Source organism: Miscanthus floridulus, chromosome 1 (assembly GCF_019320115.1).
Source record: "Miscanthus floridulus cultivar M001 chromosome 1, ASM1932011v1, whole genome shotgun sequence".
NCBI lineage: Eukaryota > Viridiplantae > Streptophyta > Magnoliopsida > Poales > Poaceae > Miscanthus > Miscanthus floridulus.
Window position 1 is genome coordinate 86,386,524 of NC_089580.1, and position 26,911 is coordinate 86,413,434.

The following is a 26,911-nucleotide window of genomic DNA, read 5'->3' on the forward strand; positions in this document are numbered from 1 at the left end:
GGTTCACATATTTACTATCCTTTGCGTGGGTATAGTATGTGTACCCATTGATATCATAAGTATTCCAAGATGTAACTTGTCTCGATGGCCCATTCGCCAACCTACTGATGGTAATAGAGTCTATGGTTTCTCCAGGCGGTATGTTTTGGTCCTTCAACCATATAGTTAGTCGTTGCTTGTGCTGTTTCATGACCCAATCATCCGAACGGCCATTTCTCTCCGCCATAATGATAGCCAAGTGTTCATCAATATACGGTTGCATTAGTTGTGTACTCTGCAAGACACTGTAATGCGCCCGACTCACCTCTTTGTAATCATGGTCGATGAACACTTTTCTACCACTAGTGCCCTTCCCAGCCAGCCTACCCTTGTGACGAGAATCGGGTTTACCAATCCCTTTCTATACTTTTAGGTACTCTTGATAGCACTCAACGACTTCTTCAGTACTATAACCCTCTATCATGGAGCCCTCTAGGTATGCTCGATTATGCATGTATCAACTTAAAACCGACATGAACCGCTCATAGGACCACATTTCATGCAAGTAGCAAGGGCCAAGCGCCTGTATCTGATGAACCTTGTGAATCATGAGATGTGGCATTATATCAAAAAAAGCAGGAGGTAAACACATCTCCAGTTGGTTTTGTGTCTCCACCACAAATTCATGTAGGTCACTTAGCTCTTCCTTGCCAATCGTCTTCTGTGAGATCTTTGAAAAGAAGTAGCACATGCGGGTGATGGCCATTTTCAAGAACTCTGGCTTTATAGCCCTGATTGCAATAGGTAGAAACACTATCAGCATCACATGGCAATCGTGAGCCTTGTAGTGTGTTATTGACAAGTCCTTCATCGACACTAGCTTCTTCACATTTGCTAAAAACCCAGTCGGGATTTTGATCCCCCTCAGGAAAGTGCATATAGCTCTCTTCTCGTCTGGTGTTAGGTTGAAGCACGCTGCGGGCAGAGTGTATTTTCCATTAGCCTCAGGTACCAGGTGAAGCTGTGGCATCATGTTTAGCTGCACCATGTCTTTCCGTGCTTTCAGACCATCCTTTGACTTGCCTGTGTCCATCAAGGTAGCAATGAGACTCTCAAAGACATTCTTCTGTACGTGCATAGCATCAATGGCATAGGGGACCTCCAAGTCTGGCCAATAAGGTAGATACTGAAAGAAGATCGATTGTTTCTTGAAAGGTACGCCTTCGATAGGAGGTGTGCTTCTATCTCTGTTCGTCCCATCTGGATTCTTCTTTCCATAGACAACGCGTATATTTTTCACCATTCTGTACACATGTTCTCCGTTATGATGTCTCTCCGGAGGGGGTTCAATCTCTAGGGCGTTGTCATAAAATCTAAAGAACAATTTGCTGCGGTACTTGTGACTTGTCTTTAAGAAGCGTCGGTTCCTTAGGTAAACTATCTTCTTGGATGCATCCAGGTACACCCATGTAGTACCATCCAAGCAAACCAAGCATCTCGTCTTCCCTTTGATCTATCCAGACAAAGCAAACAATGCGGGGTAATCATTGGTAGTAACAAATATTATTGCTCTACATATGAAGTCCTCCTTTCGGAACGCATCGTACATCTGCTCCCCATGCCTCCATAGTCTCTCTATTTCTTGCATCAAGGGCTCGAGGAACACGTCTATATCAATGCCTGGTTGTTTAGGGCCAGAAATAAGAATAGTGAGGAGAAGGTACTTTCTCTTCTGACACAACCATGTTGGGATGTTGTACATGGTCAAGATCACTGGCCATGTGCTGTGGTTGCTCATCCTCTCATTGAAGGGATTCATTCCATCAGTGCTCAAGCCAAACCGTACATTCCTTGGGTCATCGCTGAATTCTTTGTGCTTCTCATCAAACCTTTGCCACTGACTACAATCAGCCGGGTGTGCAATCTTATCATCATCCACCTTGCGCTCATCATCCCACCATGTCATGAGTGCGGCTTCTTTAGGGTTTAGGAACATACATCTCAAGCGGTCGATCACTGGCAGGTACCACATTACTAGGGCAGGAATTCTTCTCTGCTTTGCATCGTTGCCTAATGGAGTGTCCTCTGGGGGCTAAGATTCTTGTACCACCTTTTTTGTACCCTTCTTATTCCTCTTTTTCCCCGTGGATGGTTCATCCCCACCGTAAAGGTCATTGTTCTTGTACCGGCTGGCCCCACACCGGGGACATTTATCCAATGACTTAAACGTTTCACCACGAAAAAGTATACAGTGGTTGGGGCATGCATGTATTTTTTCAACCCCCATTGTCAATGGACTTATGATCTTCTTTGCTTGGTATGTGTTGGCGGGAACTGAGTTTGGTTGTGGCAGCACCCATGACAGGAGATGCAATAGATCATTGAAACTACAGTCTGACCAGCCGTACTTAGCCTTCAGGATGAGCAGCTCAAGCACGAAACATAGCAATGTCCAATGTGTCGGACAACCCTTTTCAACACCATACAAAGTCTCCTTCGATGCTTTTGTCACTCTTTCCAAAATTTCTAGACCTTTCGGGCTATTTAGTAAAATCTCTGGTCCAAGGGTTCGAATCATGTCATCTAAATCATCTTCAACTCCAACACGTGCTCCACCATCATTATTGGCACCACCTTCGTCGTTACCATCCCAACCACCAGCATCACCACCTTGTTCATTGCCAAACTCGAAATCCATTTGTGCATCAAGCTCGGCTGAATATTGGGACAGGGATTCTATGGTTTCATCGTCGTATTCCTCCTCATCCTCGTCGTTAACAATAACCGTTTTACCATGATGAATCCACACTGTGTAGTCCTCAACAAATCCTCGTATAATCAAATGTGATCTGATGATAGTCACATCTGTCCATGCCATACGGTTCTTGCAATCTTTACAGGGGCAAATAATTGTATCCTTATTCTCTTTCAATGTCGTTGCATGCTTCGTTGCGGCTTCAATAAATTTATCCACCTCTTCACGGAAACCTGCCTTGAACCTTAACGAACCATACATCCAAGAGTTCCTGTACTCCATCTTTTACAACAACAACAAAATAAACATTAAAGGACTACTTATTCAGATATATATAAAAATTAATCAAAGTAATAATTATTTGAGAATAATTGTATATACCTCAGATATATATGAATATAAATCTAATATAATTACATGAAGCATACAAACACACCATGGTAGAGGAAAATTAATTAATGGCCCATTTATCCATAAATAATTAAAATACATATTTATTGATTACAATAAACAATTTCAAAGATAACAATTAGCAATAATTATACTTTACACAATATCTTTCGTACAAACCCTAGTCCAATTTTATCAAACATAAATTTAGAAAAACGAAATTAATAAAAAAACCAAACCCTAGATCTAGATCACATGCACATGAAACATCCATAAAACTAACTAATGGTTCACTAAAATCAAGAAACATGGACCAAATAAGGGTATGATCTTGTTCCCCTCCCTAATTTACCCTAGTACATTTAAAAGTTGGGTCTAATTTGCTCATAAATAGCTCAAGCACCATAGAAGAGAGAGAAAAACAAAACTCTAATTATTCACTAATCAACCATTAAAACTTCAAAAAAAAAGTGTGGAATAGCATTTTCTTACCTTCTACAACCTCTCCACCAAAGGATTTGAGACCAAAACCTTCCCCCCTTAGTAGAGCAATTTTTGGGAGGTGCCCAAGCCCTCCCCAACTTTCTTTCACGGGTTGGAGTGAATGACCCGAGGAGGAAGAAGGTGCTGCTTCAGTTTTATATGGGGGTCATTTGTAGGGGCGGCTGGTGATTGAGCCGCCCCTACAAATAGAAGCTATAAATACGGGCCATTTTTAGGGGCGGCTCAATCACCAGCCGCCTCTACAAATACCATTTCTAGAGGCGGCTGGTGATTGAGCCGCCCCTAAAAATCATACTCCATTTGTAGGGGCGGCTCGTATCACTAGCCGCCCCTGCTATTCCATTTGTAGGGGCGGCTGGTGTCTGGGCACCCGAGCACGCCACTGTAGGGGCGGCTCCATCACCAGCCGCCCCTACAAAAAAATTGAACCGTTGCTACAAATCGTTTTCTACGTAGTGTTGGAACCCATTAATCCTACATGTCTTATTGAAGTCACGTCATCAAGTAAATCATATACTTGAAGGTATTCATCAAGAGCACACCCTGATAGGACACCTCTGAATATTCCTTATCTATAATGATCAACTGATGCATGTCATGGTACAACAACTACAAGATAAGGCACTATCTTATTAGCATTATTAGCCCTGCTACATAGAAATAGGCCAACTAGAAGTTGGTATTAGCTATGCATTGGCCAACATCATAGTGACCATTACAAAATTCTAGTTTCAGCCTGTTGTTGAAGGAGGGAGATTGTAGGCCCATTAATGTTTCTAGTTTTGCCCTGTCTATGGTCCATGTGTTGTGTTCTGGTAGAATTAATCTAGCATAGGTTGTTTAAATAGGTTTGGTGCAGTTTATATTCCTTATCGCTCCAAACATATATAGCACTTCTAGGTTAACCATTTTACGTGAAGTGAGTACACAAGTGAAAGAGAGGTCATGCACATATGTAGGAATGTTCTAAGTGAGTGTGGTAAGCTTTAGAGGGCATCAAGGAGGGGATAATTTAATACCTCATCCCATTAGTGTTTCTGATGGGAGAATGTAATACCCCGCCCCATTAGTATTATTGGTGTTAGTCTTTATGGCCCATGTGTTGTGTTCTAGAATAATTAGCCCCACATCGTGTTTTTTAAATAGGTTTAGGTTAGCTTATAATTCTTGTCGCTCTAAATATAACACCACTGGGTTGACACTATATGAAACAAGGATGAAAGTCTATGCACACTCGTTCCACATGAGAAGCTAGGCTATAAGTAGATTTTGGACGCTGGTGTCACAAGTGCTATTTGTATATGGCTACTTAATGGCGTGGTCCTATGGAACCAAAGCCACATATGAAGAGACCATCCAAGGGTAGATAAATCCTCTGCACATTGTCCTCTAAGTTGGATTGGTTGACAAACCCTAGGGTATAGTAGAGAAACGACCTTTGATCTAGCTCAAAATTTGGCTTTAGTCCTGGTATTTTTCGCGTCCGGGACTAGAGAGACCTTTAGTCCTGGTTTGTAGATCCAACCGGAACTAAAGGTCCCTGCCCAATGGCTACTATGCCAGGCTTTTGCTGGAGGGGACCTTTAGTCCCGGTTGGAGCTACCAACCAGGACTAAATGTTAACTTTTACTCCCGGTTGGTGCCTCCAACCGGGAGTAAAAGTCTACTCCTGGCTGGAGGCTCCGTCCGGGACTATAAAGGGACCTTTAGTCCTGGTTTCTATCTCCAACCAGGACTAAAGGTACCCTCCTATATAGCCCTTGTTCCTCCCCGAGCCCGAGCCACTTCGAGCTCAGTGTTCTCTTGCTATCGCCGGCCTCTCTTCTTCCTCATCACCGGTCACAAGATTTCTTCCATTCCTCCATCGGTTCTAAAGGTTACCAACTTTATACTCTTGTGTTTCATCTATAGCTTATTTCATTTTATGGACTAGATATATGTGGTTATGGTAGATTTTTTTATTTGTAAGCCATTTAAGCTCAAAATCATTTTAAAGTTTGCGTATTTGGATGAAGGAAGGTTAAAGTAGTTATTCAAAACTAGTATTGTGCTTTCATTTCTAGCATGCATAGCACACTTCATGCTTTAGAGATATAGATAATTTTAGAGTTTTTTTTAATTTTATTTGTTTATAAAATGAGAAATTTATATTATATTAAAAATGAGTATAGAGAGTAGATGGCAACTGCTTCTGGGTCCTTGGCCTCTCATCGGGTTACAAAGCGACTGAGGCCAGACCTTCCTCTCATTGCATGCGGCAAGTGTGAGGAGAAGATTGTGATAGAGTACCGGGTGAGGAAGGAGTGTTCCAACAAGGGCCATATCTTCTACAAGTGTCCGGATCGCAATGTGAGTTATTTTGTCGTATTTGATGATTATGGTTAATTTATACTTATTTTCATGATGATTGTAATTAAAGTTCTAATTTTTTATTTTAATTTCAGTGGGATGGCACTAGATGTTTAGGCTGGTACTGGGAGGAAGAGTATGTTGAATACGTGCAAAACTCTCTTGCACAGGCGGCTACGGCAGCTGATGAGGCAGTGATCCTATGGAAGAAGCCCATAGATGTTGAACAAACGCATGATCTGTCTGTTTTAGTTGGGATTGGTCACGAAATCCTTACGCTGCTGAAGTGCATTTTAGCTTTAGTTTTTTTTGTGGTAGTTGGGATTGTCTATATTGTAGCGAGACTTTCATAAATTAATACCTTGTGTGGTGGCATGCATGTCGTATAATTAACTAATTATATTCTAGGTTTTAATATGGTATGTATGTCATGTAATGCAGATGAGCCGTCATTGGATGTACAATGCTAATTGCCGCTCCCAAGAGTTCATTGAGGACATGCATTCTTTCTTACGTGTGGCCGAGGCAAACAAACGCAATGGTTTCATGTGCTGCCCATGTGCCATATGTAAGAATTTGAAGGAATATGCTAGCTCAAGGAGTCTTCATTCACACTTGTTGAAGTCGGGTTTCATGCCAAACTATATTTGTTGGACGAAGCACGGAGAAACCGGGGTTGTAATAGAAGAAGGTGAAGAAGAACAATGGGACGATGATGACATAATTGCTGAATATGGTGCCTTCAATGATACTGCAATGGGGGAAGCTGAAGAAGAGGTAGGGGCAGAAGATGAGCCCGCTGATGATCTTGGTCAGGCCATTCATGACACACAAAGAGAATGCGAAAGTGAAAAGGAGAAGATCAAATTTGAGCGCATGCTAGAGGATCACAAGAAATTGATATACCCAACTTGTGATGTGGGACAGAAAAAGTTGGGTACCACACTAGAATTGCTACAATGGAAGTCAAAGAATGGTGTATCTGACAAGGGATTTGGGGAGTTACTGAAAATCCAAAAGAAGATGCTTCCGAAGGATAACGAATTGCCCGCCACTATGTACGAAGCAAAATAGGTAGTCTTCCCTTTAGGATTAGAAATCTAGAAGATACATGCTTGTCCTAATGACTACATCCTCTACCGTGGCGAGGAGTACGAGAAGTTAGATGCATGCCCGGTATGTCATGCATCGTGGTATAAGATCAGGCGAGATGACCCTGGTGATGTTGAGGGCGAACGTCCCACGAAGAAAATCCCTACAAAGATTATGTGGTATGCTCCTATAATACCACGCTTGAAACGTCTATTCAGAAACAAAGACCATGCAAAGTTATTGCGATGGCACAAAGAAGACCGTAAGGTAGACAATATGTTAAGACACCCTGCTGATGGGTCCTAATGGAGAGCAATCAATAGAGAATTCCCAGAGTTTGCAAATGATGCAAGAAACTTAAGGTTTGCTTTAAGTACGGATGGTATGAATCCTTCCAGGGAGCAGAGCAATAGTCATAGCACTTGGCCTGTTACTCTATGTATCTACAACCTACCTTCCTGGTTATGCATGAAGCGTAAGTTTATTATGATGCCAGTGCTCATCCAAGGTCCAAGGCAACCTGGCAACGACATCGATTTGTACCTGAGGCCACTAGTTGAAGAACTTCTACTTTTGTGGAACAGACTAGGTGTACATGTGTGGGATGAGCACAAACAGGAGCACTTTGACCTGCGAGCATTGTTGTTCGTAACAATCAATGATTGGCCTGCTCTAAGTAATCTTTCAGGACAATCAAACAAGGGATATAATGCATGCGTGCACTGTTTCGATGACATTAAAGGTATATTCTTGAAAAAATGTCGAAAGGTTGTGTACCTTGGCCATCGTCGATTTCTTCCTACAAATCACCCCCTAAGAAAGAAAGACAAGCATTTTAAAGGTAAGGCAGACCACCAGTCCAAGCCGGGCAACCGAACTGGTGAGGATGTACTCAATATGGTCAAGGATGTGAAAGTAGTATTTGGAAAGGCACATGGCGGTGAACCTATTCTGAATGACGCCGATAGTCACGCACCCATGTGGAAGAAGAAGTCTATATTTTGGGAGCTACCCTATTGGCAAGTCCTAGAGGTCCGTAGCGCGATCGACGTGATGCACCTAACAAAAAATCTTTGTGTGAACCTGCTAGGCTTCATGGGTGTGTATGGGAAGCCTAAGGACACACTTGAAGCATGACAGGACCTGCGATGTTTGAAAGAACGAGACAAACTACATCCAGAGAAGACAGATGATGGACGCCATTACTTAAGTCCTGCTAGCTACACTCTTAGCAAAGAAGAGAAGGAAAGCATGTTTGAATGCCTAGCAAGCATCAAGGTACCATCTGGATTCTCCTCAAATATAAAGGGTATAATAAATATGCTAGAGAAGAAATTCCTAAACTTAAAGTCCCATGACTACCACGTGCTCATGACGCAATTGCTTCCAGTTGCATTAAGAGGAATTCTACCTCCAAATGTACGTCTAGCCACCGTGAAGCTATGTGCATTCCTTAATGCAATTTCTTAGAAGGCAATCGATCTAATAGATCTAGCTAAACTACAGAATGATGTGGTTCAATGTCTTGTCAGCTTTGAGTTGGTGTTCCCTCCTTCCTTCTTTAATATCATGACACACCTCCTAGTTCACCTGGTCAAAGAGATTAGCATTCTTGGTCCTGTGTTCCTGCACAACATGTTCCCCTTTGAGAGGTTCATGGGAGTCCTAAAGAAATATGTTCACAACTGTGCTCAGCCAGAAGGAAGCATCATCAAGGGCTATAGAACAGAGGAGGTCATTGAGTTTTGTGTTGACTTTATTCTCGACCTTGACCCGGTTGGTGTTCCTGAATCGCGACATGAGGGGAGACTAAGTGGAAAGGGGACACTAGGGAAGAAAACATATATTGGTATGTAGGACAATTATTTTAATAAAGCACACTACACAGTTCTGCAAAACTCCTCCTTGGTGGATCCGTATATCGAGACACATAAAGAGTTGCTCCGATCCAAGTTTCCAGGAAAGTCTAAAGCTTGGATTACGTGTCAGCACATGGAAACTTTCAGCGACTGGTTATGAAAAGAATGTCAGGGTGATGAGAGTATTGATGAGCAACTGTATTTGTTGGCTAGGCAGCCATCGTGGCATATCCTCACATACAAATGGTACGAGATAAATGGGAATATATTTTACACAGTAGCCCAAGATAAAAGGAGCACCAACCAAAACAGTGGTGTCCGCATAGATACCACCGACCCTAATGGAAATAAGCAAACATATTATGGCCGCTGTGTAAAATAGTTTTAATGATTTTAATTAAGTAGTATATTTTTGTATGATGCTAATTGTAATTATTATTTACACTATGTCAAATATTCATACAGTAAAACAAAAGAGTTTAGGTTATAATTTTTTGTTGTGTATAATAATGCAAAACCAAGTTCAGGATTTTTTTATAATTTTTTGGTAATATTTTATTTATTAGGCAATTAATAACTCTATGCATTTTTATATAAAAGAAATATATAAAAAAGAAAAAACCTTATGGAAACCGGAGAAAGCCAACTGCAAACCACCTTTACTCCCGGTCCTAAAATGCCCTTTACTCCCGGGCCGTGGCTACACCCGTGACTAAAGGTGGGCTATGTTTTCGCAGCCCGCCAAAATGACCTTTACTCCTGGGCCGTGGCTACACCCGGGACTAAAGATCAGACCTTTAGTCCTAGTTCTAATCATCACCCGGGACTAAAGGGTCTTTAGTCCTGGTTCGTAGTGGCAACCAGGACTAAAGGTCTCCCTTTATAAAATCTCTCTGTCTCCGCCAAGCCTCGTCTTCTCCACCAGATTGATCCAGCAGCGCCGCCGCCCCTAGGCCACCCTAGCCTTGCCTCACGCGCGCACGCTGTCACCGGCCAGCCAGCGCACGCCTCGCGTCGTCCTCGTCCCCGGCCCACCTTGCCCCCAAGCAGTCTTCTCCAAGATCCGCAGTAGGCCACAGCTATGACATGTCTCCAGGCTTGGCCCCGGTCTCCCTCTTCCTCTGCACTTCCCTTGATGATGCCATAGTTGGTGTTCCGACGACGATGGAGATCACCGAGCTAGGTTGGGGCGGGGCACCCATGGCCTTGGCGGGATTTATAGATACCTAGTGGAGAACAATGTTGAGATATGTCATGGTGGGGTTCATATTTGAAAGCTGCATATTACTGAATTTGTTAGAGGGCTTTTGTATAAACATGACTACATTCTATTGTGCAATTTGAAACTAACAAGAGGTGGTCGAGTCGGGGAAGCTAAAACATGTGTCTTGTCTGTTGTCTGACTGTCTTTCTCATGATGTGTGTAGGTCAATAGAATCGGTATTAGTGATCAGCGGTGAGATGATCAGTGTTGTGCAGGACAGTTGTGTGTGTTGCTATTGCTAGCAGGTAGCATGCTCAAGTGTAGAAGGGGCAAGGCCCAAGGGGCTTGTTCTGTCATCACAAGAGGGAGGATGACGGTTAGCAGTGTGTGTTTGTGAACCTGCTTTGCTGGCTTGAAGTCTTTGTCGCGATATATGTGTTATTATAGATGCTCAAGATATTGTTAATTAGTTCTTATAGTTTATCTAGTGTATTTACAGGCTACGTGCGGTCGCATGCCGTAGATGTCAGAAACAGCTTCATCTTTTGAAAAAAAAGAATCTAGTATGGTTTCAAGTTGAACACTAGGTGGAATTTTTTGGTGACCTACTAAATCCACTCCCCAACTCTCTGTTGGGTCGGCATCCAAGTGTAACATGTTTTTTTAGTAAAGTCTAAGTCTCTAACATGTTTTTTTGGCTGCAGAAGCTGGACCTCACGTTTGACACCTTGGATGTGAGCCACCGCCGCCACCATATATAATCCATTTATGATGGATTAATTGCTCCAACCTTTTGTAATCGAATGGATGCGTGTGCCGAGCCCTCGTGCCGGCAATCTTGTAATGCGATTTTGCGCTGAGCCATCGAGCTTAGTAGAGCACGGGCGTGCCCGGTGTCTCGTCGTTTCCTCCTTTTTGCGCAGTAGCTTATGACAACTAGTTAAAAAATTATAGAAAATCCGTACTAGTTGAACTCGCGGACCGTGTTTAGCTCGGCGAGCATGTTCTCTACCGAGCGGTAACGGACGTCAAGGAGGAGCTTTGATTCTACGAGGGAGAGAGGGAAGACCATGTTCCCTTCCTCGTAGAATCGGAGCTCTTCCATGGCCAAGTACTATGCCGTCCGATGGAGAAATGCTCGCCGAGATGATCACGTAAGCAAGGTCAACTAGTATGAATGGTTATTTATTCACACGTCTCGATATCATCGTAGTAGTCTGTCAATCACCGTACCCAAACGTAGTATATATATAAATATAAATAATAAACGATTATTATGTGTGTACACTTCCATTCTTCTGTTAACCTGCGGAAATATCATGTGAATTACTTACCTGCAAAATGACCATGGCCACAGCCATGAAAAATGCCAACGACACAACACTAGCAACCTTGTCGGCAAGCACCATTGTGTTGTTGGGACGAATTACTATATGGAGAGAAGCACTTGTTCCTCTCTGTCTGGATGGGTTCTTGTTCATTCATTGCTCTCCTCTTCCCCGCCGGGTTATATATACCTAGAGTGTTGTTATTACATTTGTTGCATCAATATCTTACTTTTACCAAAGTCTCCTTTGACGAACTTTTCAGAAACCGTAGAGTAATCAATAGAGTCTACTAGAGTACAGATACAAAAATGATTTTTACAAATGTTACTATCCTTGAGGTGGCACGTCCTGCAGGAGTTCATTTTATAGATATAGTTTTTATTTTTTATAGATATATCTGGTGGTGTAAAAGCTAGATGGCTACCTTGAGAGACAACATGGATGAAGAAATGATGAATATTATCAACACCGGCACTCAATTTGCCGATGGTGACCAGCAGGATGTAGACGACGGGAGTCAATACCTGGCTCTTGAAGGTAACCAAGAAAATATTGTGCAAGAAAATACTAGCGAGGTATACATATTTATATATATATATTTGAATATTATATTTATATATATATTTGAATATTATATTTATATATATATTTGAATATTATATATATATATATATATTTGAACATCTATCATCTATTATGTGTACACATGATATTGATTTATTCTTTTTTATACGTAGCCCTCTGAATCGACGACCACAACGGCGAAAAGCAAAAAAAATTGAGGCCCGAAAAAGCCATTGGAGGGGCGCTACATAATATCGGAATTCAATATCGAGACAGGCGAACCACTTGGTCCACATGCAAGGAAATTCATGCAACACTGTGGGTGCCTTGTAAGGGACAGACTTCCAATCAGTGCCCGTGAATGGAAGCAAAAGATCAGCGAGCCTCATGTTAGTTTTGTCTCTAATCTTGATAAGAATTTAATTTGGGATGATATCCTTCAACATTTCATGTTGCAAGCGGATGATTATGATGCTATCAACGATGATGAATTGAAGGAACTAGTTCAAAAGTGGGCTGTGAAGAAGATGGCCACACAATTTTAGACTTGGAAGAAATCCCTATACACGAAATACATCAAGAAGAACCTAACGCCCAATTTCAATACTAGCGGCCCACTCGTGAAGTTGAGGCCCTACTGGAATGATTTTGTACAGTACAATACATCGAAAGAGGGTGAGGAACGGGTGAGAAAGAACCAAGAGAATGCCCGACAGAAGGTATACCACCATGGCATGGGATTAGGTGGCTACGCGACTGCCATTCCCAAGTGGGAGAAAATGGAAGCGGATATTCTTGCCAAGGGTATCGCACCGGAATCACTCAATTGGCCCACACGCGCGAAGAATTGGTTTTTCGCTCATGGGTTAAGACTGGACCTAGAGACCGGGAAGCTGGTTCATGGCACAAAACTCGAAAGAGCAACACAAAGATTGTCTTATGCTCTACAAGCTAAAGCTATTAGTGCGTTCAGGCCCAATAGAGAGAAGGATGAACTGACGTATGCCCTCAGGACCACTGAACATAGTGACCGAATGAGAGGTTTAGGACAGAACATTTCTTGGGAGCATGGTTTCCCTGATGACAGAGATACCTACAAAAGCCGAAAGAGAAGGAAGAATGAGGATGCAGCGTGGATCAGCAGGTTGGAGGAATTGGTTCGTGAGTCATGGGAGGCGTTGCTTCAAGTACAGGAGCGCGAAAAAGACATGCAAGCTAGAATGTAGGACAAAATCATAAAGCAAGTGCAAATAGCAATGAGTGCCTAGAGGCAGGCATCAGATCCAGGAATGAACATTAATATTAGCCTCCTGATTAGTTGAAAAGCAGCTGCGCTTCCACGAAGTTGCCAAATCAAGATGATGCAATGCTACGTTTCCCCATGGATGACATCACTGCACCGTTTACATCATGTGAGCTACATATTCCAAAAGAGAATGCCACAATCATGGTGGCTCTCGGTGTTTTTTCTTCTCCAGATCCTACCAAGACACCAAGAATCCATGGGGCAATAATACCACCTGGATATGTTAGCGTCTCAGTGGATAGAGTTAACAAAGGTTTTAGTGACCTGCCTCTTGACATTCCAGGAGGTGATGGAGAGAAGACTCTAGGAGAAGCAGAGAAGACATTCATACTATGGCGCAAGCGTTACATCATTATTCCCGGGGTCTCTAGTCCACCGCCGCTTCCTCAACTGCTAGACAATAGGTGCGGACAAAAGTGAACGAAACAAAATTTTCACAAACTTTCTATTGACATGCATGATTAATAATAATAATTTCTTATACCTAATTATTCTTTTTTGTAATCACACAGCAGGGCCTCCGCCAACCTAAGTCCAATTATTCAATCTCTAGATTATCATAGTGCCCCGGGCAATCAGGTGGCAACGCCGCCACCGCCGCCACCTCCAAGGAGGTCTCCAACGCCTCCAACGGCTGCCCCGCCTCCCTTGATGACTAAGAGGAAGCCAGCTCCTAAGAGGTCCACCTTGCAAACAAAGTCATTGTCCCACCAGCCGACAAAGAAGAAAGCCTCGTCTAATCCAGTTATTCCCCAAAAACTGTCTTTCTAGAAAAGTGAAAAGGAATTAAAAGCTACAGTAAAAAAAGATGTGGACAGTTTCTTCGAAAAAGTAAAAAAGCAACGAGAAGAGAGGGAGAACCCGGAGAAATCATACTTCTACCTACCTTCAGATCTTCTAAGAAAGAAGGTGGACCAGAAAAAGCGGAAATCTCAAAAGACCCAGCCAAAATCGGACTACGACCGCTCTCTCACCAAGTCGTTTGAGGCGGCGTAGAAAAAGACTAGACCAGAGAAAGGTGTTGCACAACTCGGACAACAATCGCAACAATCAGTCCCCCCTCTTGTCGTTCATAATGAATATGGTTCGAACTTAGACTTAGACGTCGATTTTGAGAAGCTGGCTCGGTTTTACGAGGAAACTGGTTTGGACCTTGCCCAAGTGCTCGCTGAAGGACCATCTGCTCCGAAAGTGGATCATTGGAAAAAATTTGAACGTGGAAAGAGTCTATACAACCCTGAGGCCTTAGGTGAACTGGGTACGCAAATGTACCTGCTAAACAAGTGGTACATGGCGGCATATGAACGGGAGAGGCCATTGTTACTGTCAAAGTTAGAAACCAACATTACTTCCGTGGCGACACCAACTATGCCACCTGGACTCTCTCGACAAAAGTCTCATTAGCTGCTATTGTCTATAAGTGTGATTATTTTCTACTATTAAAGTGTGTATATATAAAGCTACATGTATATATATACATTATATATCCTCACACTATATTTTTATATATGCAGATATGAGATGATAGAACTCAGAAAGAGAAAGGATAATGATGTTGGTTTCGTTGATCCAAATGTCGTATTCAAACACCCTAATCCCTGCCTCAATGGAAAGCTGAACTCGAGAAAAATCCCATGAGGTTCTTAGTGAACCAACAAAACAAGGACATACTCTTCCCCTATAACTTCAAGTGAGTGTTAAATAATTAATGTCGATCATATGGATATTTGTTCAATTATTTGTTTACTAGCTAAGCTATCTCCCATATATATACATATATGTTGACTCTAGTTAATGTCGATCATATTTGTGTATAAAAACATATGCAGCAATCACTGGATATTGATGGTCATCGATATGGCCAATAGTCGGTTGAGAATCTTAGACTCGTTAAGAAAAGAGCAAACAGAGTACCAAGACATGATAGATATTATTCAAGGGTAATATGGTCTCTCTAGCAACTATGTATACCCCGATCTCTTAACTGCAACAATTATTAAAGACCAAATTAATGTTTTATTTTATTAGGCGCAGTGTTTGAAAAAGTTTCATTGAGAATCACCACATGAAACATTGTAAAGCGCCACTGGATGTAATCGCACACAAAGTAACTACTATCTACATTTATATATATATATATAATTCAATTAACACCATGCATGCTTTCAATTCACCGGATCTTTTTTCTCGTAAAAGTGGGTTCTGAGGCAAGAATAGGGGAACAACTACTGCAGATACTATGTTTGCGAGTTTATCGGGGCGTACACAAAAAGAACTCCTGAAGAGATCCTCAAAGTATGTTATATAAATATATTCATATATTCACAATTTCTTTTGTTGCTCATATATATAAGTAATCAAGTGACCAACACACACACATATATATATATATTAATACTTTTTCTTTAACTTTTATTGAAGACTCTATGGTTGAAGGAAAAAGTCATACGACGTGACCAACTGAAAGCAATTTAAGAAACCATAACAGGATTTCTTAATGACCAGGTCCTCAACCCCGCCGGCGAGTTCTACAATGACATCAACAAAACATGGAAGCCAAACTAGATGGAGTGATTTTGTTATCCTAAGGATATGATATAATATACAATGCAACCTTTATTTGTAATATATATATATATACACACACACATACATACATATTATATGTACATAAAATAATGTACAATATATGTATATGCATGTAATATATACGTTAGTTTCATACTTTAGTTTGTACAAAATGTTCGAACATTATAAACGTGTAGAATACGTATATTATTAGCAGCGTAGAATGCGTATTCGAAAACCTATTCGAAAACCAAAACGAATCATCAATTGAAAATAGAAACAAAAAAAAGGAAACCTTTAGTCCCGGTTGGTAATACCAACCGGGACTAAAGGGGCGCCCCACGTGGCTAGGCCGGGAGGCCCTTTAGTCCCGGGCGCGAAACCGGGACTAAAGGAGAGGACCTTTAGTCCCGATTTCATACTCCCGGTTCTAAAACCGGGACTGAAGGCGGTTGAGAATTGGGAGTACAACTCGTTTCTCCACTAGTGGTAGAAGCTAAACAATTATGCCCATTATCCTATTTTGTCCCTTCAATAATAATCCCCTTCTTTGTTTGTCAATAGCCATTTTATTTAAGTCCATTGCAATCAGCTAAAGAATTGATTTCTACTAGAGTGTGCATGCTACAAGATTAACCTACACAATAGATAAATTGGGGACTAACATATAGTCTATGCCTCCGTCGAGAACCACTTAATATGGGTTTGCCATACCTAAATTTCATGAGTATTCCACATGCATTTCCCAAGTCAAAACTAGTAGCTTTCACAAAAGCCCCAATACAACATTTAATCCACTAAAATGTAGTAAAAATATATTCATGCCTATGTAGGGTGATTCGATCTATAGTAAAGAGGAATAATAAGATATCAAGTCATTAAAGGAGCTATCACCCCCATGATAGTTCTACCGAAGTGAAGAGGCACCATCACCATCTCAATTTCCTTCATCTTCATCTCATGCGTTTAGGATCAATAGACCAAATTCAATCAATGTATGTGGACATCTATTAACTTTTCGTGATATTATATGTTCTTCGTCCATTTTCTTGCTCACGTTTCATGATATTCTATGTTCTTCGCCCATTTCCTTGCTTGTATTTTGTGATATTCTATGTTCTTCATCCATTTCCTGCTCGTGTTCTATTCATGGTGGGTTAGTAATTTCCATGGAGCAGGCGGACGCACATATTTGTGATGTGTATCTTTGTTAGTAAGAACAAAATAAATTTGTGTATCTTTGTCATGTTCTTTTTGAAAATTTTATGTCATGAGAAATTCTCAAAAGTGCTTTGACAAACATTTTGTCACTTTATTTCATCTATGGGCTAGGTTCCATGATCTTGTGCATCTTTCTAACGTGATTTCTTATCATTTCTGAAGTTTTGTTCACGGTGCATGCCATAGGTTAACAACACGAGACCACCTTCAAAAGCCATTGCTAGATAGCATTGTACATGTGAAAACGTGATTAATTTCAAGATGCACTTGTACCATAGTAAACTCCTTTCAGTTATACTTATACAATGAATGCTGAATTCGGACATTACTTTTTGAAAATTATGGCCATTTACAAATGAATCACACCTTTCCTATTGAACATAACATCTTATTCATTGTGTCGGCATCGATAAGGCTATTAAAGCTCATCTTCTTCCTCCTCACAACTTCTTATATCTTTTTTTTACCTCTTTCGCTTTTCTTCTCAGATCTCCCACCTCTGACACTGTCACCCCACACCTGCCTTCCCATTGACGGTGGGCTTTTGTCCCCGGTGCCATAGACACACGCCTTGCGACCACTAGCCATGATTACCCCTGCCACTTCCACATTGCCGTCTATATTTTGCCCCACTACTTCTATCCCGTACTTTCTAACTTGGGCGTCCCTTGCCCCTACCTCTATCCACAACCCGCCTAGTCTGCATCCTGGGGCTTCCTTTCTAACTCTAATGGCCATAGAGCCCTCCGCAAACCCCGCAAACCCTAACCTCTCTTCTTCGATTCTAGCTCTTTGGTCTCATGGAGGAAGACGATAATTTGGATGTGGGCTCTACCGCGGTCGGAAATTGCATACCACGATGCACATGCGTTAAATAAGACTTTGGTACTTAGAACAACAACTTCCTATTCTTTGAGAATGTATTGCAATTTTAAAAAAAATCCTAAAATTTTATTTTCACTTGTTCTTTATTGTTTTTAGAAACATTTTGAAGAAAACACTTTCGCTAAACCCTTTACGAAATGCTTTAAAAAAACGTTTCAGTGTAGTGTCTTTATTAAGAAAACTTTTTCTATGGCTGTGTTTAGTTGGATGGAATTTGGGAATTTGGCTACTGTAGCACTTTCGTTTTTATTTGGCAATTAGTATTCAATTATGGACTAATTAGGCTCAAAACGTTCGTCTCGCGATTTTCAACCAAACTGTGTAATTAATTTTTTTTTCGTCTACATTTAATGTTCTATGCACGTATCGTAAGATTCAATGTGATAACTGCTGTAGCACTTTTTAGGAAAACTTTTTATAACTGAACAAGGCCTATGTCACACGACGGACGCAGGCCGGCAACATTGGACGTACCGGCGAGCAGCCTGGAACCCAAAAACCCATGGTCGCCTGCCTTTGTTTTCTCCAAACAAACACCACAGCCAAAGGCGCAAAGCAAAACCTCAGTGGAAGTGGAAGCCGCTAAAATCCAATCGGAACTGATGACACAGAGAAACGGACACCCCCTCTTCTAGCTTTTTTCTCTCTCTCTGCCGCCGTCCGCCGGCCTCGCGCACCCCGCCGGCGACGGAACCGATCCCAGGTACGGGCCGTCGCCCCTTTCATCATTCATTCCCCGCATCCTCTCTCAGCTCTCACACCACCCTATCCCGTTCCCTCGCAGGACGCCGCCGCCGGCTGTCAATCGTGCCCCACTCGACCCGGGGACTCCGTTCAGGTCCTCCCCCGAACTCGCACTGCTCTCCGTCGGTTCAGGTGAGGATCTCCCTTAATCCTTCTCCCTCTTCTCCTCCCGCCTCGTCCTCTACCTGTGTATGTGCGCGTGATGGGACGCGGGGGCGTTGTTGGGTGCGGGGCCCAGCAGCGGCGGACGAACTCCAGCGGCTGCTACCTGGGCGACTGCCGCCTTCGGATGGGCGTTCGGGGCCAAATCCGTAGCCTCAACCAGCCGATGGGAGCCCACTAGTATTTCCTGCCTGCCCTAGTGGCTGTGATCCTAGCACTCTGTTCCGTTCCGATTTCTGCACCGCGTGTTGACCACATCAGACAGAGAGAGAGGAGGGTGGAGCACCAAATCGATTTCCCCATCTTATTTTGGATCTGTTTTCCCATCTTATTTCGTGAAGCTACCTGTGTCAGTACAATGGGATGATATATTGATTTCCTATTTTTAGGACAGCCTTACCTGTCATCTCTGTTTACAAAGGCAGCGCCTAGCTCCATTTCTAGGCTCTTTTACGCATAGATATGTTTTGTGCTTAGGTCATCATGAAATTTTCCATTTTTAGGATAGCCTTACCTGTCATCTTTGTTTAAAAAGGCGGCGCCTAGCTCCATTTCTAGGCTCTTTCACGCATAGATATGTTTTGGGCTTATGTATTCATGAAATTAGGAAAATTTAGAGATCGGCAAAAATGAATCATGGTCATATTACTCATGGATGCATGATAACATCAATTTTTTTAACCTAATATGCTAAGTTTCCTTTATTTAGTATATATGGCATTTCTCTAACTGTCCACATAAAAGTATGAAAGCTTAGGCACGTCTAGTTCCTAGGCAGAGCCCAACTGCTTGCCTAGCACTTTTTTATACACTGCCTGTCATCAGTAGTGATGTGCCCTGATATAGTGCACTGTTGTGTATCTTCCATTGTGCAATGCTTCTGCAATGTAAGACTCCACTATGCAGTCACTCAGATTTGTATCTGCTCCGGGCTCCTTTTACCAGCATGACTCGTCTGGGGGAGCAAGTACTAAGTACGGGTAATGCAAATCTATTCAGAATTTTCCCGCCCCTCTCTCCCTCTCAAAAATGATGTGGTTTTCATGAATTGCCATTTCTCTCTCTCTCTCTCTCTCTAAAAAATGATGCGAATTTTCCCATTTCTCTCTGCTTGGGTGGTCTTCTATTCTATGCATTTGTGGCATCTAATAAACATTTTGAAATAGTCCAAGCATGTGTTACAATGTGCACCATCTCTTTTGATCTTTCCTTTTGTTTTGCAGTTAAAAACATGACTGCTCAGACAAAGAAGAGGGGCGCTACGGAAAATGGGGATGGTGGTGTTGGTTTGGGCCTTGCTGCCTTCATTGCAAACAATGAGGATGTGGGTCCCATAGTCCGGCATGCTTTTGAATCTGGGAAGCCTGAAACCCTCTTGCACAGCCTCCAGAACATCGTGAAGATGAAGGAGGTTGATATTGAAGAGATTTGTAGACTCCACCATGAGGAATTCATCCTTGCAATCGATGAGCTTCGTGGTGTCCTGGTTGATGCTGATGAGCTTAAGGGCACATTGTCTGATGAGAACCTGCGGTTGCAAGAAGTTGCTAGCGCCTTGCTACTGAAGCTTGATGAGCTTCTTGAGATCTATTCTGTAAACAGTAATGTTGGGGAAGCCCTAGCTACATTGAAGATTTGTCTGCAAGTTATCAGTCTCTGCAAGATATGCAACAGGGACATTGCTGAAGCAAAATTACTTTCTGCATTGAAAACATTGGAGTTGATTGAGAAGGACTACCTGCAAAATATTCCACTGAAGCTTCTGAAAAAGGTTATTCGTAAACAAGTTCCTATGGTAAAGCTGTACATTGAGAAGAAAGTTTGTAGTGAGTTTAATCAGTGGCTTGTGTATATCAGAAGGACTGCTAAGGAGATTGGGCAAGTCGCAATAGACCAGACATCTCTTACTCGTCAGAAAGATGAGGGAATGTGTGCCCGACAGAGGGAAGCAGAAGAATCTAGCCGTGTTGGGTTCGACGTGAATGCTGACACCTTGGATGTGGAGCACATGGCTGAGGAACCAATGCTGGAATTTGATCTTGCGCCAGTGTACAGAGCACACCATATCCACATAGGCCTTGGTCTTGGGGAGAAGTTTCGAGAATATTACTACAACAACAGGCTCATGCTACTCAATTTGGACTTGCAATTTTCTACGTCACAACCCTTTGTTGAGTCCTATCAACCTTTCCTTGCTCAGGTAGCTGGCTTTTTTATTATTGAGGACCGTGTCCTTCGAACTGCAGATGGGCTTCTATCTGAGGGCCAGGTTGATACAATGTTGGAAACAGCCATTTCTAAAGTTACTCTGATCTTAGAGGAACAGTTCTCCCGCATTGATGCTGCCAACCACCTCCTCCTCATAAAAGGATATGTCAGTCTTTTTGGTGCAACCCTGAAGAAATATGGATACCGATCCATGTCAGTTGTTGAAATTCTTGACAAAACTAGGGACAAGTATCTTGAACTTCTTCTTTCTGACTGCCGGAAGAAGCTCAACTATGCCTTTTCTAAGGACTCATATGAGAGGATGGTTATAAAGAAGGAAAATGAATATGACACAAATATAGCAGCATTCCAACTTGAACCTGTTGATGGAGTACCAAATTTGCCATATGTTGCTCCATTTTCCTCCTCAGTTCCCAATGCTTGTCGTATTGTGCGTTCTTTCATTGAGGAGTTGGTCAGCTACTTGTCACACAGTGGTAGCACAAACATCTATGATGTGGTGAAAAGTTACTTAGACAAGTTCTTGATTGAGACGTTGAATGATGGTTTTCTGAACCTGATACATGGTGGTTCCCTGGAATTTCCACAGGTGGTGCAGATTGCAGGAAATATTGCCATTCTTGAGCAGTCCTGTGATATGTTCCTTTGGCATGCTGCTAGACTTTGTGGTGTCCCTAGGTGCCTCCTTGAGAAGCCCCATTCTGGTTTGACTGCTAGAGCTGTGCTCAAAGCCTCCCAGAATGCAGCATACAATGGATTGATTACTTTGGTCAATTCCAAGATTGATGAGTATATGTTGCAGTTGACTAGCATCAATTGGACTCCGGAGGAAGCTCCAGAGCACGCAAATGACTACATGAACGAAGTTATTATCTATCTTCATGAGGGGGTATCTTCTGGGCAGCAGATTGTACCAAGAGATGCCTTATTCAAGGTTGTATCTGGTGCACTAAGCCACATCTCAGATTCTATAACAACGGTACTTCTTAGTGACCGGGTGAAAAGGTTCAACGCAAATGCTGTTGCTAGTATTGACATTGATCTGAAAGTGTTGGAGGGGTTTGCTGATGACACATACCGCATGACTGGGTTTTCGGACCTGAGAAAGGAAACAAGTTTCAGAGATTGTCTAGCCGAAATAAGGCAGCTAATAAATCTTCTTCTCAGCAACCAACCTGAAAGCTTCATGAATCCTGTAACCAGGAAGCAGAATTATGGAGCCTTAGACCATAAGAAGGTGGCAATAATTTGTGACAAGTTCAAGGATGCCCCAGACAGTTTATTTGGAAGCCTTTCAAGCCGAGCCACAGTGCAGAGCGCCCGGAAGAAATCCCTGGATGTTCTGAAGAGAAGGTTAAAGGATTTTAGCTGAGATTAGCTGTGCTACATCATTAAATAAGCTAGTACTCAGTTTTTAGGAAAACAATGGTTCAGCTCAAGTCTTACCATTTCAAACTTCTTTCCATCTTTATTCCCTTTTTAATCAACTTCCGTTTTGCCTTAGGGCGAAATCCTTGGATGTGCTGAAGAGAAGGTTAAAGGATTTTAGCTGAGATTAGCAGATGAGCTAGATCATTAAATAAGTTTGTACTCTGTTCAGGAAGACAATGGTTCGGTGTAAGTCTTAGCCATTTCAAATTTCTTTCCATCCTTGTTTATTCCCTTTTTAATCTGTTTCCATTTCGCGTTTTTTGGAGCTAATGTAGACGTAGTGATCCGTATAGATGAAATATTCATCATTATTATGATCAGGACACTTTGTTGTTATGTGGCACAAGGTAACTTGGTGCCGCAAGCGCTGAGCATCTTCACAGCACACTGCAATCCTCTGGGTTATCAGGCATCGTCCTGGTCTTGAGAAGTGCCAATGCAGGCAGCACGAAGTCCAAAGGGGTGAACCCAACTGCTCCGCAGACTGATACAAAGTCCCCAAAGAAGGGCATTGCAGCGGAGACGAGCGTAATCACGGCCATGTATGCAGACGTGTATGTCAGCCGGCACAGGCAGGGTCTGCAGCTCATGTTCTTCTTCGCCTGAAGCCTCTCTTCGAAGTGCGCAAACGTAGGCCGGCAGTATATCTTGGCGAAAGAAGTACTGTTTGATGGTTATGCCACCAAATTAATTCAAGATGGGAACAGCACGTGTTTGGTTTACCTGGAAGCAACCTGCTATCTGAATGACTGCAAACGGGTTTGCCATTACAGTTGCCCATCTTGGAGCTGTCAGGGAGGACAGGATGTAGGGCTGGACCTGAGCGCCAAATGCCCAGTAGCCACTGAATGCGAGGGTCCAGTAGGACACGACGATGATCGTGTACGCTGAAGAGACGCCTTTGTACATGTTTGCCCTCACCAGTTCTCGCACGGTGCTCTGGATTTCAGATTTTCAGTCCAGAGTCTTGAGAATGGCAGGTTACGACATACATGGACCTCATTATATGTGAACATCAGATCAGATGGGCACCTGAATTTCTGGCAGCATGGCGTCGCCAAAGGAGAAGGCTATTGTGCCCAATGCGTTGAAACCTCTGAAGATCTAGTCGCCAAAGGAGAAGGCTATTGTGCCCAATGCGTTGAAACCTCTGAAGATCTTAGTTGCGGTGCTTCCTTGTAGACTGTAACTGATTCCCTTTCTTTGGATCCGATATCCTGCATGAATTAACTCAGTAACCATATTCATCAGTGACAATTCCACCCCCATCTTGTTCTGCAGACAAAAAAAAGAGAGAGAGAGAGCTAATACTATGTTATATTACCGAATACCTGTCATATATTGTGACACCAATGGTTGTCCCCGCAAATCCAACGGTGCTGGCAGTGCAGATAGCATTGACCCACCGGAACGAATGGATGTCAGGGAGCTGGGAAAGGAGCAGCTCCAATGCACCGAAGACAAGGATGAACTGCTGCAGCGTTGAGGCTGCTGCCGACTGTGATCTGGATTGCAATGTTGTTGCCTATAGATGCCACCTGCTGGAAGAACGAGACATACCAGTAGCCCCAAGGACCTGAACAAATTAAAAAGCACAGTTGAAGTAACTTTTCAGTTGCAATACTGCTAACAGTGTTACTCTATACTGAAATGGAATTCTTTTTTTTTAATTAAGCAGTACAACGTAGACACTCACAACGCACGCAAACGAGAAATCAAAACTACGAACAATAATCAGTCTCTTTTCAGAAAGTTTCTGCTGTTAGAATGCTACTGTCAGGTATAAATAAAGAGAGAAGTTTATTTGCTGTGGCAAATAATGCCATTACTGACCAAAGATGCTGTCTGCCAGGAGCCGGTAGTTGGTTGTTTCTCCCCATTCCACCGCCATAGAGAGGCCACAACCAAGCTCGAACACCATGTAACTAGTGTCCCAATAACCAAGCTGCAGACACCAAGAGGCCAGCCAAGGGAGGCAACAGTAAAGGGCAAGGGGGCGTAGGCCGCCGGCGTGGCGATCGTCGTCGCCACGTGGAAGGCCGCTTGCCGCCACGTGCCTCTCCCAGTCTGCTCCACGTCGGCCTCCGCCTGATCCTCCTGTGCGCCGCCGGCTCTCGCCGGTGACGGCGACATGTGTGAGTGTGAAGCTGCTGCTCTCTTCACCTAGCTCTAGCTTCAGGCAGACGAGACGAGCACGTGGTGCACCAGAGGGCAGACCGGCAGAGATGTCAGCTGTTGGTGGTGGATACTCAAGTGAGACAGAGATCTCGAAAGGGACGCACAGGGAAAATGGCGCACCGGTTTGCCTTGTTATGTTGACTACAGAGTACAGAGCCGAGAGAAAGATGTCCGTCCTCTGATGTTGATGTTGGACAGCAGGGAAACTGGATACAGCCTGTAATGACGTCGGACGGCTCTCCTTATATGGAAGTAGTATCTCACTGACATTCAGGGCCACAGGTCAGCCTACCATAAGTGGCATATCGTCGATCTATCCAGTTTTGTGTTGTGTGAGCTTAAAGCGATATTAAGGTCACGAGTACATGAAATGAGTTTGACGTCATATATGATTACGTGATGATTTGAAACAGAGGGTTTAGTTTATATGTAAGTTTAAAGAGTTTAGTCGAGGCAGAATATGCCTTTGAAATAAGGAAGAAAAACAACTCCATAATCAGAACAAGCTTTGTTGCAGTTACGAAGCTAAAGTGATTTGAAGAGGGATGCACTTGTCTTGTTCTTGTCAGGATATAGTCATAGAGATATGTGTTATGTGTTATAGAGGATGCAATCAAACTCGCTATTTTTATATTTTTATGGTGCATTTACACCTCTACACACAACGTATCTTGACTTCATCCCCGCTTTGCTGTGCAGTAATACTTAGTTGAGGGCATCCGGATGAACGGACGGACCGACCCCGTGTGCGTGATACCCAAGAACAAAAAGAGGGGGCGTGCAGTTACAGTCAGGTGGGTCCGCACCCGTCCTTTCTGTGGGGCAGCGCATGGGAGCGTGTGTGACCACTCGTTTGGGATACATGTGACGCGTGGGGAACCATGCATGCACATGAGCAGAGAGAGAGAGAGAGAGAGAGAGAGGCTCCCTGCTGCGTCCGCTGCTAGCTGGACCAGGCCAGGCCGCTAGCCGCACGCACCCAGGGCCCCAGGCCTCCCTATCGCTCCTGCCCTATGCTGCCTAGCGCCTAGGCCTGCTGTTGCTTGTCATCTTGCTCTTTTCTCTCTCTATGTTGTCTGCGCCTAAGCCAAGCTGCCCCTGCCGCATGCTGCTTGCAATGTTGCTGCTTTGGTCTACCAGATTAACCAGTTGCAGGGCCGGCCAGGCCGCTTGCCTGTTTGTGAGAGGAGCATGGGCCCACATCTGCATGCGCCGTTTGCTGCTTCCATGACAGTTGACCATTGGCAGCTGAGTGCGGGCCCAAGTTTTTCCGCCACTCCATAGCATGAAGCTCTGTATGTTTCATGCATTTCAGATGTATGTGTTCATTTGGATGTTGCATGTGTTTCATCTAGATGTTGTATTTGTAGCATTGACTATACACGTATGTTGCAAGTGTATGTTTCAAATGTTTTATCTGTTTCAGACGTATGTTGCAAGTGTTTTATCTATATGTTTCAAATGTTGCAATGGCTATACACGTATGTTGCAAGTGTTTTATCTATATGTTTCAAATGTTTCATCTGTTTCAAACGTACGTTGCAAGTGTTTTATCTGGATGTTACATATATTGCAGTGGCCATACACATATGTTGTAACCTTATGTTTTAAATGTTTCAGACGTATGTTGCAGCAAGTGCTTCATGTTGCAAGTGTTTTCATTAGTAGGCATAGTATGTTTCATGTGTTTTAGATATATGTTTCATATGTTTCTTCTTAATATTGCATGTGGTCCCTATCTGCATGCACGCCCACAGGCACGCATCACAAAAGCGAAGCGAGGGGCGTAGCAGCATGGGGGGTAGGGCGTGGTGGGTGGTCCCCACCTGCTTGCACCGGCATGCAGCACAGAATGAAGCGAAATGCGCAACAGCATGCAGGTACGGCCTTGTGTGTGTACGTGCAGCACCATGTTGGGCCGAGCGGGCAGGTGCATAGTTGCAGCCACATGCGGGACAAGCGAGACAGGAGGCGACATATGCAGCATGCAGTCAGACTCATCAAGCATGTGGGGTGGGCGCTGCAGCACCATGTGGGGGTGGGGAGCAGGCGCACAGTTGCAGCCGCATAGGGACAAGCGAGGCAGGCGGCGACAGATGCAGCATACGGTCAGACTCATCAGGTATACGGGGTAGGAGCAATAGACAGGGCATGCGTGTTCAG

At 43.2% G+C, this 26,911-nt stretch overlaps 2 protein-coding genes and 1 pseudogene across 3 annotated transcripts; 1 reads left to right on the forward strand and 2 right to left on the reverse strand.

Annotated features, from left to right (window-relative positions):
- Window positions 1-18,565: 18,565 nt before the first annotated feature.
- On the forward strand, window positions 18,566-23,013 carry LOC136489000 (exocyst complex component SEC15A-like). Of its 2 annotated transcripts, XR_010767410.1 has the most exons (4): window positions 18,566-18,707; window positions 18,789-18,880; window positions 20,134-22,756; window positions 22,892-23,013. XR_010767410.1 is itself a non-coding variant. In XM_066485759.1 (3 exons), exon 3 carries the CDS (start codon window positions 20,142-20,144, stop codon window positions 22,509-22,511), a length of 2,370 nt encoding a protein of 789 aa, XP_066341856.1. In that variant the 5' UTR covers window positions 18,566-18,707; window positions 18,789-18,880; window positions 20,134-20,141; the 3' UTR covers window positions 22,512-22,860. The 2 variants fall into 2 exon arrangements, 1 of the variants encoding a protein (XP_066341856.1); XM_066485759.1 differs by lacking the exon at window positions 22,892-23,013 and having other exon boundaries at window positions 20,134-22,860.
- Window positions 22,948-23,620, reverse strand: LOC136459886 (proline transporter 3-like). The gene is made up of 3 exons (XM_066459744.1): window positions 23,603-23,620; window positions 23,294-23,509; window positions 22,948-23,217 (listed from the first exon to the last, which is right to left on the reverse strand). The coding sequence occupies exons 1-3, from the start codon at window positions 23,618-23,620 to the stop codon at window positions 22,948-22,950; spliced, it is 504 nt and encodes a 167-aa protein (XP_066315841.1).
- LOC136489012 (GABA transporter 1-like) lies at window positions 23,436-24,722 on the reverse strand (annotated as a pseudogene).
- Window positions 24,723-26,911: the final 2,189 nt, after the last annotated feature.

Bases quoted from the DNA above. Each gene is read 5' to 3' on its own strand.
- LOC136489000 (XM_066485759.1), top strand. From the start codon at position 20,142: ATGACTGCTCAGACAAAGAAGAGGGGCGCTACGGAAAATGGGGATGGT.
- LOC136459886 (XM_066459744.1), bottom strand. The intron at 23,218-23,293 runs GTAAACCAAACA...TCTTTCGCCAAG, and splicing joins AGATAGCAGGTTGCTTCCAG to ATATACTGCCGGCCTACGTT.